This window comes from Alosa alosa, chromosome 18 (assembly GCF_017589495.1).
Source record: "Alosa alosa isolate M-15738 ecotype Scorff River chromosome 18, AALO_Geno_1.1, whole genome shotgun sequence".
Classification (NCBI taxonomy): Eukaryota; Metazoa; Chordata; class Actinopteri; order Clupeiformes; family Clupeidae; genus Alosa; species Alosa alosa.
This window is the reverse complement of record NC_063206.1, coordinates 9,812,748-9,829,356: the sequence shown is the minus strand read 5'-3', so window position 1 is coordinate 9,829,356 and position 16,609 is coordinate 9,812,748. Positions and strand designations below refer to the sequence as shown.

Sequence of the window (16,609 nt, the reverse complement as noted above, 5' to 3'; positions counted from 1 at the left end):
AAAAATCATATTTGTAACTTGTAAATTGGTTTTCACAATTGTAGATGTGTATTTGTAAATGAAATGTCATTTGTAAAACTGAAAATTGCCTTTGTGAAATCTAATTTTGCATTTGTGGATCACCAGCACACACAGTTTTCGTTTTCGCATTTGTGGATCAGCATTTGTGGCTCACGTATTTTTGAGACAAACTTTGTGGCAGAGAAGCACCCAGATCCACAAGTAGCCTGCTGACACTTTCTAATCCAGTAGATGGCAGTGTTGTTCTATGGGACTCATAACACACAGAGCTAGCGAACCTATTTCTTAAATCTAATAAATTATGCCTTTTACAACAAGCTTTTTGATGGAAAACTGATGTTTAATTTCCATAATCGTTGTTTAGTCAGTTTGCAAGCGAAATCAAGAATTACGATCTTTGATAGTCCAGAGTGGACACGTCTGCACGTTGATGTTGGGAGGGATGGACCCTTTAGTGATCTTTCTGTTGTTTCAAAAACCTGCTTCCTTTTCTGTGGAGTAGGTTACAAGTCTTTAACGCCAATTACTGTCTATGGATCATGAACCGACTCAAATCACAAAAGTAAGAACTAAATCGAGACATCTAGCAGCAAGCATAATTTGTCCTATTACCAGCGTCTGTCTACGGTCTGTCTTATTAGACATTCTCTGCTTTTACCAAAAAGTAGCCAACTCCTCCATATGTCACGTGATCTTTTGTAGGCTATCGCGGGCGGGCTCTGCTATCGCATATCAACGCCTAGTTGGAGCCAGCAGGCAGATTGCCACAGCAAAGGAACTGCTGAAAGAGAGTACTTGGCCTCGGTTGAATAAGTTGATACTGACATTTCGAAACAGCACCCAATTCGTTACAACTTCATTTATGGGAGGCACAGGTTGTTGGACTGCAAAATAATTGGTAAATATATTTTGGGGGAGGGGGTACATGTTTATCCACAACAGTTACAGGCTACTGTATAAGTGTTTGGGGGTTATGTTTTGTGCCTTGGCTGAAGTGGCAGTAGAGAAGACGTTGGCCTACAAAAGAACATGCTTGACAGACAGTCAGAAACATTTAATTCCATTGAGGGACTGGTCTTCAGTGTATGATATATTCTCCAATTTTGGCTCAATCATGCATGACTCCAAGCTAAACTGGCTTTGTAAACGAACATCCGGTGTTGCACCAAATCATGTGACCTGTCGAAATTTGTGACTCTAGAGGGCGCTCTATGAATTTAATGAGTTGGACTGACACATTGACAAAGCACTTACGCAAATAACGTAAGATCATAGCGGTCTAAAATATGGACCAGGCAAATAAATCCTCTACTATACTGAAACTTCAATGCAGATGCATTTACTGAAATGCAAACGCACAGTAAACGCTATATAGTCTGTAGTTCATCAACAAACAACCTACCGGTTAAAACGGAAAATGATAGCGAGAAAGTAGCTCGCATTGCCTAAACAGATAGACTCACTCAACACGCAGTAGGCTAGGCTACGTCAGCAAGATCGGTCAGCCTATTTTATAAATGGTGAAGACACATAGTGCTTTTGTGGTTAAGCGCTTGAAACGGTCATTGATCAGAATGTGTCAAGAATGTAGGCAATACGCCTATCAAAATGTGTGACCTGTCCTGCTGAAGTTCACAGGAGTGATGGAAGATGTTTGGTTAAACATGGGAGAGTAAGAGAAGTCACCTGAGATGGTTTTGTGTGTATATGAGCCTATTTCTGCAGAGTTCCAGTGGGGAAACATAATTTGACAGTCTATAAAAAATAGTGACCGATGTTTTGTTTTATTACTTTATTATTACATACAAAAATCACAATACAGATGACAACAAACTTGATATCTGAAAGCTGTTGGCTAAAATAAGGTTAATGAATAGCTGCAATTTTCACAATAACAACAGAATATTTATCGTAAACATACCATTTCTATGGAAGTAGGCCTATGCATTTTCATTCAAAACAACCAAAACAATTTTTGGAAGAATGACATTGCACGACCACACAGCATATGTTGTAGTTCTACCCACAAAACAACCTTGAAATACATTCATAAAATAAATGACAGTTTCAAGCGCTCAACCACACATGTCAACAAATTGTGTTTGTTTTTGTTATTTACTAGGCTACATATGTATTGTAATACCAAACCCCAGTGAAATGAAAGATGCCATCCCAATGACTTTTACAACGAGGTGTGACAAGGTGGAGCACTGTCTTAACCATTTAAATAGGCTATGTGACCGATCTGAATGAAGTAGCATAGCCTACTGCATGTTGAGTGAGTCCGTCTGTTTACTGGGGTGGTGAGAGATATTTGGAGTGATTTTCTCGCAATCATTTCGCCTATGGGCTACTGTAGACTACTTTTGGAAAATTGTGACCTTCCGTTTTAACCGGTAGGTTGTTTGTTGATGAACTATTAGACTAGCCTATATTACGTTTATACCTACTGTGCGTTTGAATGTCAGTAAAGTAGCCTAGTTCGTTTCTTTAATAGACCGTTCATGTTTGGACCATGATCTTACGTTATTTGCGTAGGTGCTTTGTCAATGTGTTAGTCCAACTCATTAAATTCATAGAGCGCCCTCTAGAGTCACAAATTTCGACAGGTCACAGGATTTGGTGCAACACCGGAACCCACTATGGAAAGCATGAATTCCATTGACCCCCAGAAGCGTTTGACTAGCCTATTGTCCATTGCTTATTTCTAAAGAAACCTGTATGAAAGGCTCCCTTGTATCTCACGTTATGACACCGTAGCAGCCGTTTTTTGTAAAAAAAATAAAAAATAGGCCATCATGTCATGACCTCGAGTCTCTGTCGCACAGTAGAGAAATAGCCTATGGCACGTCAACTGCGCCAAAACGTTGGTGGGAAACCTAGCCTACTGAAAACGTTTAATTGATGTGATATAATGATTTGTTAAATGTATGGCTACAATTGTTTATTATCTAGTTGTAAACAAACGGTCACATGACATTATGACGTAAGTGCAAAACCTTAATTGTTTTGCAGAGAGAATAAAAGCCCGCGAAAACATCGTCATCCCGTGTCACGTCAGTCACTCAAAAACAGCAAATCACAACGCAGAGTGTATTCCACCGGTCACACTAACACTGTTACAAACAGTGCAGCATGCAAGACTAGGCCTATCATTATTTTTTACTCTTATAAACAAGGGTACACTTTGAAATGGGTCTTACATTTTCCTTTTTTGGGGACACTGACTGTCGTGACTCTCCTGTTCCTAGATACACTAAACTGATCAGGATGCTTCTGTCTTGGATGCGCCAGACACACGCACCACCACCCCTCTCTCTCTCCCCTGTCGTGTGCTTACACTCAGATGCACACGCGATTTTAGGTCTCCCTCTCGTGAAGGCGCTTTGATCGCCGCTCTAGATTCCGGAGATTTTATCTAATTTATGGCGTCAGGGAGCCGCTATCAATATGCGGAGACTCCCGAACTTCCGGGAGACTTGGGATGTCTGGAAGTATGTAGTATATTTAGTGTATGAGAAAGGAAGACTGGTTTAAGTGAAAGAGCAGACCTGGCAGGAAAAGTCATATATAGGAAATGTAAACAAAACCTAAAGAATGTATAGATAACAGGATGAGAGGGCAAAGGTGAAGTACCATCTGTGACCTGGTCTGCTATTTATTAACATAGGTGGTGGGAAAGCCACAGAAGGTCCAGTCTAGGATGACTTGAAGGGGTATAAAGGCTGGACATCAGCCAGTGTAGGGCAGCTTGTTTCATGAACTAATGCTCGGGTGTGCATTAAAGCTACACTTCTTCAGTATTCTTTCGTTTTGTCAAAATTCTTCTGATTTTGAATTGATTAATCATCATTCTACACAACAAGCTCACAAACCCAGGTAGCATCTCTTTTTTTTACACATTTTCATTGACATAGTCCTATGTTTTGTTGCAGCTTTTACATCCTGACTGAATTATGAAAGATGAGATAGGCCTAGTGTTTGTATTGCAGGCTAGTGATTTACTCTGGATTGAATTTAGGCCAGTGAATGGTGCATTATTTTCTCGGTAATGTTGACTATTCGATTGGTGGGCAATTGTATTATGATCCTAAATAAGAAAACAAGACATCTGACGACGGACAACTTTTACTTTGAAAATCTTGCCTGTCCGTTAATGGTCCTGTCCCTGACTAGCAGCACATAGTACACTTCCGGTCCCCGTGAGAGCTGTCTTGTAGGATCTGTCAATAAAATCTGGTAAGGTCGCTGAAAAAGACAAGATCGCATGTTTTTTGTTAATAGGTAGTCAAGAAGCACCGCTCTCTTAGACGGGTTCTGTCGATAAGGATGGTATTATTCTACAGATAAGCTACCACGCCCGCTAAAAAGATAAGTTACAATTAAAAGTTGGCTAATGGCAAGAAAGTTGGATGATCTGATCAGACGCCGTCTAGTCCAGAGCTGAACAATGACATACTCGAAGGAAAACTGTCAGTTTAGCTTAAAACCAAACATAGTCAGGAGACTCTTGAACTGACATGAAACCAGAAAGCTGCTGCTTGAGGTAGGCTAACTGCTCAGATTAGTATCTTTCACTCAGCTTTTAAGGATGGTGCCTGCTTGGCAAACCCCAGTGAAGTGCGCGCAATGGCTGCACTTTTATGGTGTCATATGTTCTTGCCCGTTGCTGGTGATTTTGTTTATGGCTTGGTTGTTGATTGGCCACTTTAGGAAACCACCTAGAACGCCTCTCCGGTATCAGAGCCATTTTGTTTCTGTAATCTATTTAAGAAAAATATGATTCATAGGAGTGGAATAATGGAATCATTGGCTTTTTTGATGTATTATTATGAATTGATTTATTTATTCAGTTATACCTCTTCCTTCATTTTAATATCATTTTATGATTACTTTTTCTTAATGTTCACAAATTAAATTAATTAAATTTTAATTAAATTGATGGTAATCCAACAGCGAAGTGGCATGCCACAGGCAGCTAACAACTGGTGGTGTGGCACTAATGGTCTGCTGTTGGACCACCATCAACTTTTTTTAAAATTTAATTTCACTAATTTCACTAATTGTACATAAATATATATATACACATACATAAAATGCTATTAAAATGAAGTAAGAACTGAATAAATAAAAGCATGACCACAATTGGCAAAACAGTGGGGCCGCCAGTTGGACCGCTGGAAAAACGATGAGCAAAACACACCTTTTTCTTCTGCTCCTTAAAATGGTGGCTAAAGTATGAGGGCTCCAGCACTATTATCATTAAGTCATATATAGCGAGAGGTCATTCTACTATGGTAAGAGCCAAGCCAGTGAGCAAACACCAACATAATGGGAGCTTGTATAACCGAAGGTAACTGAACCTATGAGATGTGACTATGACAGGTGATGTGAAACTAGGTGGACATTTTAAGCAACACAAAGTAGTTCTTTCACCATAAAATAGCTAATGATACTACTCTGATTTTAAACATGGAGAATGGAGTCTCTGCCATTGCTGATGCACACCCATAACACCTCGTTTTGCACTAATGTTGTCATGGGTAGGATGGAGTGTGAATTGTTTTGTTGGTTTAAGATGAATTGCTTACTCAACACTAAAGAGGACCCAGTATGTTTCACAGACACACTGGAATGTGTCTCACCTCTATAAATGTAATTGTCATTAACTGTTTTGGGTCTATATTAATTTGATTTACAGATTAGAACACTCCACCCCTCATAAGATACAATATGTCTGACATTATTTATTGATTGACCGTCTGCACTAAACCAATCAAACATTTTTCCTTTCGCCATAGGACTGCCAAGAGAGCCATAGACTGAGGCTGAACCAGTATCAGGATGTAAGGTGTGGACTGTGAATGCACCACTGCTAAAACTGCACTCCTTAATAAAAGGACATGAATGTGGACTTCTGTTGGAAATAATGAATCCACATTCTTTTCATATCCAGCGGACCTCAACCCCATCCTCTAAACTTAAACTTAGGTGTGGGAGTGAAAGTACCGGCAATGCTTGTTCTGATACAAAGACAGCTGAATGTGTTCTGGTTCCAATCAGTGTGAAACCAGAACCAGATTTAGATCCATACTTTCTCTCACTTGAGTTACTCTCAAGAGAGTCAACAACCCATCCAGATGATCACAAGGTGAAGGTTGACCTTTTGGATCTCAAATCAGAGATAAAGTCAGAACTATCCAGTGATGAACTTCTATGTTTTGAAGTTGCTGACATGATTGGGGACCCATTCAAAGACTGTGTTAAACTTGTGAATGAGCAAGTAAATAACTGTAGTATTCCAGAACATTCGGAGGGAAGTCTGGTTGCACTGCAAAAAGACAAACTACAGCATCCAACACCACAAGTAGAGGAAGATCACAGTAGTACTGAGGTGTTGCTGCTTGCTGAGCCTGAGGGTTTGAATCAGGAAGGCCGTGTTTGCCATCTTCTGAGATACAGAACCCAAGTGAATAACAGACATGTGAAACAACAGCATAGTGAGAAAGAAACTTGTGAAGGTACAAAACGTGAAACTTATAAAGCAAGAAGGAAACTGGGTAACTTGAAACAGTATATGTGCTCGCTTTGTGGTAAAATTCTTGCCAACTGCAATGGTTTGCAGGTACACATGCGGATACACACCGGGGAGAAGCCGTATGTCTGCCCTACTTGCGGGAAGGCGTTCGCACGTTCTGATTGGCTGAAAGATCATATGATGATCCACACTGGACTACAAAAGCCGATCAAACCACATCAATTCCAATGCAGCCAGTGTGACAAGAGCTTTGCCAAGGCCTCTGGCCTTCAATACCACATGCGGCGTCACACACGGGAAAGGCCATATGCTTGCCATCTATGTGAGAAACGCTTCATCGATGTAAGTGATTTGAACCAGCACGCAGTGTGCCACTCAAACATCAGGCCTTTTGTTTGCACTGATTGTGGAAGCAGCTTTCAACGGCGGTGCACGCTAGAAAAACACCAGCGCATCCACACTGGGGAGAAGCCCTTCAAATGCCCAGAATGTGGAAAAGCCTTCCCATATAAGTACAGCTTTACTGTGCACTTGAGGACCCACAAAAAATTACCAACTATACACAGGGATGGATTGAATCAACAATAACAGCAGTCAAAAATTAGGGTTTGATTGTAAAAAGAGGTAATAACAGGAATTTGTTTTATGTACCGTATATTGTTTGAGTGCATGAAAAACAGCAAAGGAAGTATTGTTTTGGGGCAAGTGCATGGAAATATACCGTTCAAGTTCCAAGACCACACTCAAGACCTATGGCATTGCTTTCCTTTTCCTTCTTTTTTTTCTCTTTTTTTTTTCTACTCAACCCAAAGTATTTTCATCCTTTTTTATTTAGTGTGATAAGAATCCTACATTTTCCATTATTTACAGTCAGTATCAGCATTGGCTATACTTTGCATCCTATTACATCTATTCAGTAAGCCATCCTATTACACTACTGCTCATTTAATGAGACTCTGTACAATTTTAAATTATACAATGATTATTGTTTCTCATTATTTATTTTTTTGTTACTAATTTCTATTTTTTCATCCAATGTTTTGTGAATCAACTAAGTCTCTGTTAAACACTTTATGAATATAAAAGCTGTGTTTTTATTAACTAGCAACCATCTTGTAGTGCTTTATATTCAGCAATATAAAATATGGTGTATCCTAATGTGGACAGGACCTAAAACACTGAAACGCCATGGAAGTGTTTGTTGTTAGTAGTGTCTGGAACACTAACTTTTCTAATGTCATGGTAACCACACATCATATCTGAAGCTCTCTGAGTGGGGATGTCCTGGGATATCCCCACCCTGGAATGCCTCGTCCAATGAGAAATTAATAAATAGTTCAGCCAGACCTAACTCTACACCTCAATCTTTGTAGGATCATTCTAAAACGTGTGCACTTACAGAGGTTTTGGCTGATGGTAGGCTAATATTAATAATACTATAACATAGATAGGCCTAAAACAACCCATAACTCACAAAAATGCTTACTTAACTATGCTGAACAGTGTTGTGTTCTATACTGTACATTCGCCAGTAGGTGGCGAGAACGTATTACGCAGTTATTCATATGTACGTGTTCTGATATGATAGGAGAGAAGAAGAATACATGGAGAATGAATGAAACGTTACTGTTGTATGGAGCTAAATTTGTCTCAATAATATTTGTATATGCGCAGAGGGGGATCCACAAATATTTCTTGACTTGCATTCGTGTTTTGATATCTACAAATAAAAAAAATCATATTTGTAACTTGTAAATTGGTTTTCACAATTGTAGATGTGTATTTGTAAATGAAATGTCATTTGTAAAACTGAAAAATGCCTTTGTGAAATTTAATTTTGCATTTGTGGATCACCAGCACACACAGTTTTCGTTTTCGCATTTGTGGATCAGCATTTGTGGGTCACGTATTTTTGAGACAAACTTTGTGGCAGAGAAGCACCCAGATCCACAAGTAGCCTGCTGACACTTTCTAATCCAGTAGATGGCAGTGTTGTTCTATGGGACTCATAACACACAGAGCTAGCGAACCTATTTCTTAAATCTAATAAATTATGCCTTTTACAACAAGCTCTTTGATGGAAAAGTGGTGTTTAATTTCCATAATCGTTGTTTAGTCAGTTTGCAAGCGAAATCAAGAATTACGATCTTTGATAGTCCAGAGTGGACACGTCTGCACGTTGATGTTGGGAGGGATGGACCCTTTAGTGATCTTTCTGTTGTTTCAAAAACCTGCTTCCTTTTCTGTGGAGTAGGTTACAAGTCTTTTAACGCCAATTACTGTCTATGGATCATGAACCGACTCAAATCACAAAAGTAAGAACTAAATCGAGACATCTAGCAGCAAGCATAATTTGTCCTGTTACCAGCGTCTGTCTACGGTATGTCTTATTAGACATTCTCTGCTTTTACCAAAAAGTAGCCAACTCCTCCATATGTCACGTGATCTTTTGTAGGCTATCGCGGGCGGGCTCTGCTATCGCATATCAACGCCTAGTTAGAGCCAGCAGGCAGATTGCCACAGCAAAGGAACTGCTAAAAGAGAGTACTTGGCCTCGGTTGAATAAGTTGATACTGACATTTCGAAACAGCACCCAATTCGTTACAACTTCATTTATGGGAGGCACAGGTTGTTGGACTGCAAAATAATTGGTAAATATATTTTGGGGGTGGGGGTACATGTTTATCCACAACAGTTACAGGCTACTGTATAAGTGTTTGGGGGTTATGTTTTGTGCCTTGGCTGAAGTGCCAGTAGAGAAGACGTTGGCCTACAAAAGAACATGCTTGACAGACAGTCAGAAACATTTAATTCCATTGAGGGACTGGTTTTTCTTCAGTGTATGATATATTCTCCAATTTTGGCTCAATCATGCATGACTCCAAGCTAAACTGGCTTTGTAAACGAACATCCGGAACCCACTATGGAAAGCATGAATTCCACTGACCCCCAGAAGCGTTTAAAAACTAGCCTATTGTCCATTGCTTATTTCTAAAGAAACACAACAATGTATGAACCCTTGTATCTCACGTTATGACACCGTAGCAGCCGTTTTTTGGCCATCATGTCATGACCACGAGTCTGTCGCACAGTAGAGAAATAGCCTATGGCACGTCAACTGCGCCAAAACGTGAGTGGGAAACCTAACCTACTGAAAACGTTTAATTGATGTGATATAATGATTTGTTAAATGTATGGCTACAATTGTTTATTAAACATCATAGTAATTTATTTCGTCAGTCATTATGTTCATTTTAATGAATAGGAAGGAAATTTACACCATAGCCGCGATATCTGCCATGAATCACATCAGCTGGTGTATCCAGGGTCGTCTTTTCAAGCTCCTCCCAGCTGACTGGTGGATCACGTGGACAGTCGGGCGCAATCAATTATTTAATAAATAAATGTTAAAGGTGCTCTAAGCATGCCACGCATTTTTAGGCTAAACATTATGTTACTGCAAACATCACCTAACCAACCGCTAGCTGTCTGTGTCCTGAATAGGCCTACACTGTAAAAAAAACACGATCTCTGTGGACAGCCCAGGCTCCAAAAACGACAACAAAAATAACCTGGGCAAACCTAGCCCATAAAAACATAACCAATTGTTCCAGCAAATCACAGATGAGATGCGTGTTTAGGAGAGTTTCAATTGCACGGGAGGGAGGGGGAGGAAGTAGTGAGCTAGCTCTCTGTTTTGTTTGAAAGTCAACAGAAGTGACGTTACCCAGCATCGCTTAAGTGCGCCACATACTCGACGCACCCCGACCTGTAGCGCGACAATGTGACGTCACAGAAGCGCCGTAACCATTTATACTCGCGCGTCGTGGTCACGACACTAGTTGCAATATTCTCCTAAACAGAGGTGTCGCTGTTGTGAAAAGATTAACGCTAACTACGTTACACAGCAGAAGAAGCTGCATTAAGAAACACTAGTAGCAGAGAATGTAAACATGCTCTGCTATTAGCTAGCCTCTGTGATGGTACTTCAGACTTTGGTTGCTACTATTCACAACTACCACCATCATTATCATCTAGTTTCCAAGGTGTGCGCACAGGTAGATAGATAGATAGATAGATAGATAGATAGATAGATAGATACTTTAGTCATCCCGAGGGAAATTTTAATAATTTAAACAGTTTAGTTAGCTTGCTAGCTAGCTAGCAGCTGGCTGAGTTTGTGTAATTTCCTTTAGTGGAAAGAGATTTTGTTCAGGCCTTAATAGATATCCTTTGTTTGAAAATAAATCGTTCTATTCTTTCCTCTTAATTCCATGTGTTACAACTCTCGCTGGTAACTTTATTAACTTATCCAGCAAACTATTACAAATTCACGACTGTAACAAAACACTGCAACTCTCGCTTGCCCTCGAACTAGTCCATCTTCCTGTTTCCGCTTTGTCGTGCTCGTCTGAAAAAAAATGAACATAAGTCCCGCCTCCTAACTTTACATGCCCGCAGGTGCTTTAAAAATAGGGGAAACATCATAGACCTCTCCAGAATAAGTCCCGCCTCCTAACTTCCGTATCCATCCAACTTCCTGGCGTCGATTGTCTATGGGAAATAACATGGCGTTTTGAAAGATTGTACCTGTCAAACTCTGTAGGTGACAAAGTAGAAAAAGCTGCTGGGCAGATTGGCCTACACACTTCTGCCATCTAGTTTCCACTGGATTTTTTGATTTTCGGTGCCGTTTAAGTAGTAATTCAGTGGAAATGCCAGTTTCTTCCAGTAGCAGCAACTGGATTCCATGCATTTCCACTGAATTATTTTTGGAATCTGATCCCTTATCATACCTGTATTGTTACTGTTGACTAAATTCAAGATGGCTGCAAACGCTAAACTTCGTGGAAGATACTGTCTGTATAAATCGCCTTGTAAGTAAACTACCAGTGCTTTTTCAAAGTTCTCAATGTCTCGCTTTAAATGTCAGGGCCCTCGAAGTCTACCAATGAAGTGTGGAGATACATTGAGCCTCGTAAATGGGTGTAAAACAGTGATTTATTTGCATGGCTAGCCCGATGCGTCAAGCACCACTATTGAAAAAGCTGTTGGTAGCATCGGCTAACTAGCCAGATTTTGGAGTGCAGGGGACAAGCCGAGATGGGCTATGAGACATACGCTCACACTCTGTATCATGTTTCAATACACTTTAGGTCAATATCACACCGGAATTCTCCTTTAAAGTGACAGGCACTCAATTAGACCTATACACTACCAAGACGATCTTAATACCACCCCCCCCCCCTTTGTCCAAGTCAGCTACCGCCACAAATTGAATCCAATTCTGTGGGAAACACTGCTGCACTAGTTGAATAGCAAAACACTAACACAGACTATATTTTAAGTAAAAATGTTTATTGCAATTACTTGAATAATCTTTTTCTCTGACATACTGTATGTTGGCTTGTCCAGATGGCTGTGAGAGGAGTCCTTAGATGAAGGTTGAATCAGACTAAGCCCAACTCGACGTCTAGGAGTGCCATAACTGGCATGAAGAACGGACACACTGGATTTCCAACCACACAGACAATGGAGACTGCAGATCAACAAACTGACCTGGCTACACCACAACATCTTGAAGAAGAGATTAAGAATGACTGTAAAAGATCTAATTCTTGGACACCAGAAGATGTGGTTTCAACTCTCTCAGTCAAATCAGAGCCAGACTTCAGTCCTTACGTTTGTACTCAGAAATTGTTCTTGGAGAGGGATAGTTGTAGTCCAGATCATCTTTACACTGAACATGAACTCTTTGACCTCAAATCTGAGGTTAAGTCAGAAGTGGACTCCGATGAGCAAATGTCTTTGGAACTTGCAGAAAGGATTGTGAATCCATTTCAGGACTGTATGACATCTAAGGTTGAAGTTGATGAGACTGATGAAGTGTGTGACAATAACGCTGACCATTCAGTGGCCTTATTAAATGTCTGCCAGGAGGGGAGTGTCCAGGAGGCACAGGGAGGTAACCATGACACTGAAGTGTTGACGCTGACGGAATCTGAGGAGTCAATTCAGGAAGGCCGTGTTTGCCACGTTGTGAGGTACAAGCGCAAGGCTAAACCTGGAGCGAGAGAAGCTGATAAACCAAAGACACAATCTGAAAGTTTAAGGGAACACCTTTGCTTACTGTGTGGGAAAAGCTACAGCAGTGCTGATACTTTGAAGGCCCACATGAAGATACACAATAGTGAGAAATCCTTCATCAAGGCTAAACCTGGAGCGAGAGAAGCTAATAAACCAAAGACACAATCTGAAAGTTTAAGGGAACACCTTTGCTTACTGTGTGGGAAAAGCTACAGCAGTGCTGATACTTTGAAGGCCCACATGAAGATACACAATAGTGAGAAATCCTTCATCTGCCCCACCTGTGGGAAAGCATTTAAAAAGAATGATTACATGAGAAAAAACACATTCGTGTGCACACAGGAGAAAAGCCATATGGATGCCATCTGTGCGGAAAGGCCTTCCCGCGGTCAGACTCCCTCGCCAATCACATGCGGATCCACAATGGCAAAAAGAAAGACAAAAGAAAGAGAATGCACTCGTGTGAGGTGTGTGGAAAAAGCTTCACTAAGCCATGCATGCTTTTGTGGCACCAGCAAAGGCACACAGAGCATAGGCCCTTTATCTGTAAGCAATGCCACAAGGGATTCAAAGTGCTGACTGACCTACGGGATCACCAGACCAGGAGTCATACAGACGTGAAGCCACATGTGTGCAAGAATTGTGGACACTGCTTCAGCAGAAAGTACTGCCTAGAGAAACATCAGCGCATCCACACAAGACAGAAACCTTACAGCTGCCCGCACTGTCCAAAAGCATACGGCTACAGACAATCGCTGGTACACCACTTGAAATGTCATGCTAATTAAGTATTTTTCCATCAGTCACAATGCAGGGGAGGGGGCCTCTCAGTTGACCATTGCTTTACACATGATTGTTGCAACAGTTCAGCCTTGACAGATCTTAACATGTGTAAGGAGCGGATGGTAGATTGTAAGTCTAGAAACACTTCAGGTCTGGCTTTCTTCAGACAAGAAACATTACGATAACACTACATAAAATCAGTAACAACTCATCTAGGGTAAAAGTAGCCCACCCTCAATATTGTACAATTTAAAAAGAATTTAATTTTCCCCATTTCCTTTGTGAATTACGGATATCAATGTACAATCTGTAGCTATAAGTATAAGTATATATACTCTTTTGATCCCGTGAGGGAAATTTGGTCTCTGCATTTATCCCAATCCGTGAATTAGTGAAACACACTCAGCACACAGTGAACACACAGTGAGGTGAAGCACACACTAATCCCAGCGCAGTGAGCTGCCTGCAATAACAGCGGCGCTCGGGGAGCAGTGAGGGGTTAGGTGCCTTGCTCAAGGCCACTTCAGCCGTGCCTACTGGTCGGGGTAAATCGGTAAATCGGTCGGGCTCTAGGCTGCACCAAGCATGCATTTGAAAATCTCACTGCACGCAATTGGATAACACTACGACCAATGTTTGCTGACTGATTCCGGACTTCAATGTAATTGATAACACTATACGACCAATGTTTACTGACTGATTCGTTGCAGCGCTGTCGTCATCTGTTTAGCTCGCCTCTGGCCCATATCAGATACACCGATGTGATTGGTTCCTCGTGATGCAAGGGTAAAAGCTACATGCATTATTATTCATCGCAGAGACAATTTAAATTGTGCTCTCACGAGAACTCTGGATTTCCAGGGTATAGCTGAACTCTGACATCTAGTTAAATTTCCCTCTATTTGTAGCTGGAAGTTCCGGTTGTTGAATTAGTAATTGAGCAGCTATGTTTAGTCTGATTTTTGTCAATTTTACCTTTGCATCTTTTTTCAAAGTCATTATATTAGTTGAGAGAAGTTCAGGCGCTAATTGTGAGAGGGGATTTGTTAACTCTTCGACGGTTTAAAATAGTACATGAGTGTTATTTGGACTACTGAAAGACTGTCTTGCTTTGCATATTTCAGAGTTATATGTTCGGAGCATCTCTTTATGGATTTCATAGTGGATCTGAAGTTTGTATTTACACCATTTTCTTTCGGTCTTCCTACACTTTCTTTTTAGTAGTTTAACCGCTGGATTTTGCTTCCATGGTGTTAAAGAGGGTGTTGGGAGATGAACCCGACACAAGACTGATGTGTACTAGTGCTGATTCAATCATCCTTTTCCCATTTAAATGTGAATGTAGCATGAAACTGTGCTCATAGACTGGTTATCAGAAGTTTCCTGAGCCCATACAATGATTTTCTTTACAGAAACATCTGAATGGCCATTTGAGGTCCTAAAGACTATGGCCATTCAATATTGTTTTTCAGCCCTGTCCCTTGTTTTCAAAGATTTCCATGGATTCTCTGATCATTTTAATATTATGCAGCCTACTGTAGATGATGAAATTCCCCATATTCTAAAAAATTTCCTGTTAAGAAGCATTATTCTTATATTGTTTCATTATTTGCCCTCTCTGAGATGCTGTTTTCATATCCAATCATGATGCCGGACAGTTAACCTCATTTTGTTGTCTTTATCATTCCATAACTTTTGCAGACTTTTGTTGCCCTCGTCCCAACTTTTTTGAGATGTGCTGCTGGCATCAAATTCTAAATGTGATTTGTGTTTCAACATTTGTTATGTTGTCTATGTCCTTTTTGTAGCTAAAAATGGAGATGCAGATGATCGCATTCTGTTTTTATTTACATTTAACAAAACACCCCAACTTCTTTGGAATAGAGTACTAAAGCGAAAACGTCACGTTGTCTTGGCAACCAGATTTTCTGTTCTAAACAACCGAACCAGAGATGGCATTTTCCATTGCTTCGCTGTGTTCTTTCTTTTAAAACGAGAATAAATAAATTTCAAGAGGTGAAAATCACTAGATTGAAACATGTGGAGGCTTTTATGTATTTTTCCGGGGTATTAAAAGGAAAAGTTTGCTCTAGTATGAAAAAGTTTATAACGTAACAGTAAATTTGCCTAATCTGTTCTGATTACATAACGTTGTCAACCGGGGTGGCTTCGGACACTTTTTAAAAACAATTGGAATTTATTTACAAACCTGAAAAAAAAATCGGCAAGTAGGCTATGAGACTGACTGATGATTGCATTCAGGAAGCATTGCACCATGTCGATAGCGGTTTACACCACGTTAGTTTCAGTTTTTTTTAATAAAAAATGAAGAAGATCTATTCTCAAAAATTGCTTCAATCATCGGAGACACAAACTGCTTATCAATATGCAAAAAAAACGTTCCTTTTCTATAAAACTTTGGTCTGGCATAGTATTTCACATTGTTAATTTGGTTTGTGTAGAACATAAAATTGGTTGCTTGATTTAGATCTCTATTGGGGTTCACACTTTAGATCTCTATTGGGGTTGTACACGCAGACCTGAACATAAAGCGCAGCCATGCCACCCTCAAACTATATAATAATATTGAAAAAATAATGTCCTCCTTTCATTCAATATCTGTACTCCTTTGAATTAATACTGAAATATATGACAAATTAAGCTTAACACACAAGAGTGACACATTTCCTGTCTGCTAAAGTAACATCAAGTCAAGAAGATGCCTCATATCATATTAGGCAGCATTTATATAAACAGGGTCATAATAGCTCAGGGATCAAATATTATACAGTATTTTATTCTACATTAAACATTAAACAATAGGCCTTGAGGGGTGGAGTGAGGCCTTTGCATGCCAGAAATGTATGGTCGCCATCGCACAGCTGTGTTTCTCTTATGACAATTTACACAAACTCTATTTTGATATGAATGATATTGTCTGTGTCACGCTTGTGCGGCTGAAGTTTATGGAAGATTCCGGTAAGATGGTGGAAGGATCTGAGTTTCATCTGTCTTCAGATCTTGCGGGTGTGTGACTAGCTGATCATCTCCGGTACTGTAATAAAGCTCTGTTGAATTTCAGCACCACCAAACGACTCTGTCTGACTTACAGTAATGCCTCAAGATCAATTTTTATGCAATAATCTCTGTGTTATTGTAAAACTAAGACACAAAAGCTGT

General features: G+C 40.1%; 2 protein-coding genes across 5 annotated transcripts; both read left to right on the top strand.

The window, feature by feature from the left end:
* Window positions 1-772: 772 nt before the first annotated feature.
* Window positions 773-7,333, top strand: LOC125312102 (zinc finger protein 37 homolog). 4 transcript variants are annotated; one of them, XM_048270626.1, is made up of 2 exons: window positions 773-919; window positions 5,823-7,333. In XM_048270626.1, exon 2 carries the CDS (start codon window positions 5,951-5,953, stop codon window positions 7,145-7,147), a length of 1,197 nt encoding a protein of 398 aa, XP_048126583.1. In that variant the 5' UTR covers window positions 773-919; window positions 5,823-5,950; the 3' UTR covers window positions 7,148-7,333. The 4 variants fall into 4 exon arrangements, with proteins under 4 accessions (XP_048126583.1, XP_048126587.1, XP_048126584.1 ...); XM_048270630.1 differs by lacking the exon at window positions 773-919 and adding an exon at window positions 3,632-3,900; XM_048270627.1 differs by lacking the exon at window positions 773-919 and adding an exon at window positions 4,222-4,260.
* A 1,740-nt stretch (window positions 7,334-9,073) lies between these two features.
* LOC125311792 (zinc finger protein 253-like) lies at window positions 9,074-13,812 on the top strand. Its single transcript, XM_048270126.1, has 2 exons — window positions 9,074-9,210; window positions 11,975-13,812. Exon 2 carries the CDS (start codon window positions 12,053-12,055, stop codon window positions 13,223-13,225), a length of 1,173 nt encoding a protein of 390 aa, XP_048126083.1. The 5' UTR covers window positions 9,074-9,210; window positions 11,975-12,052; the 3' UTR covers window positions 13,226-13,812.
* Window positions 13,813-16,609: the final 2,797 nt, after the last annotated feature.

What these genes read in the sequence shown, in the direction of transcription:
- LOC125312102 (XM_048270626.1), top strand. Translation starts at nt 5,951, where the DNA reads ATGAATCCACATTCTTTTCATATCCAGCGGACCTCAACCCCATCCTCT.
- LOC125311792 (XM_048270126.1), top strand. Translation starts at nt 12,053, where the DNA reads ATGAAGAACGGACACACTGGATTTCCAACCACACAGACAATGGAGACT.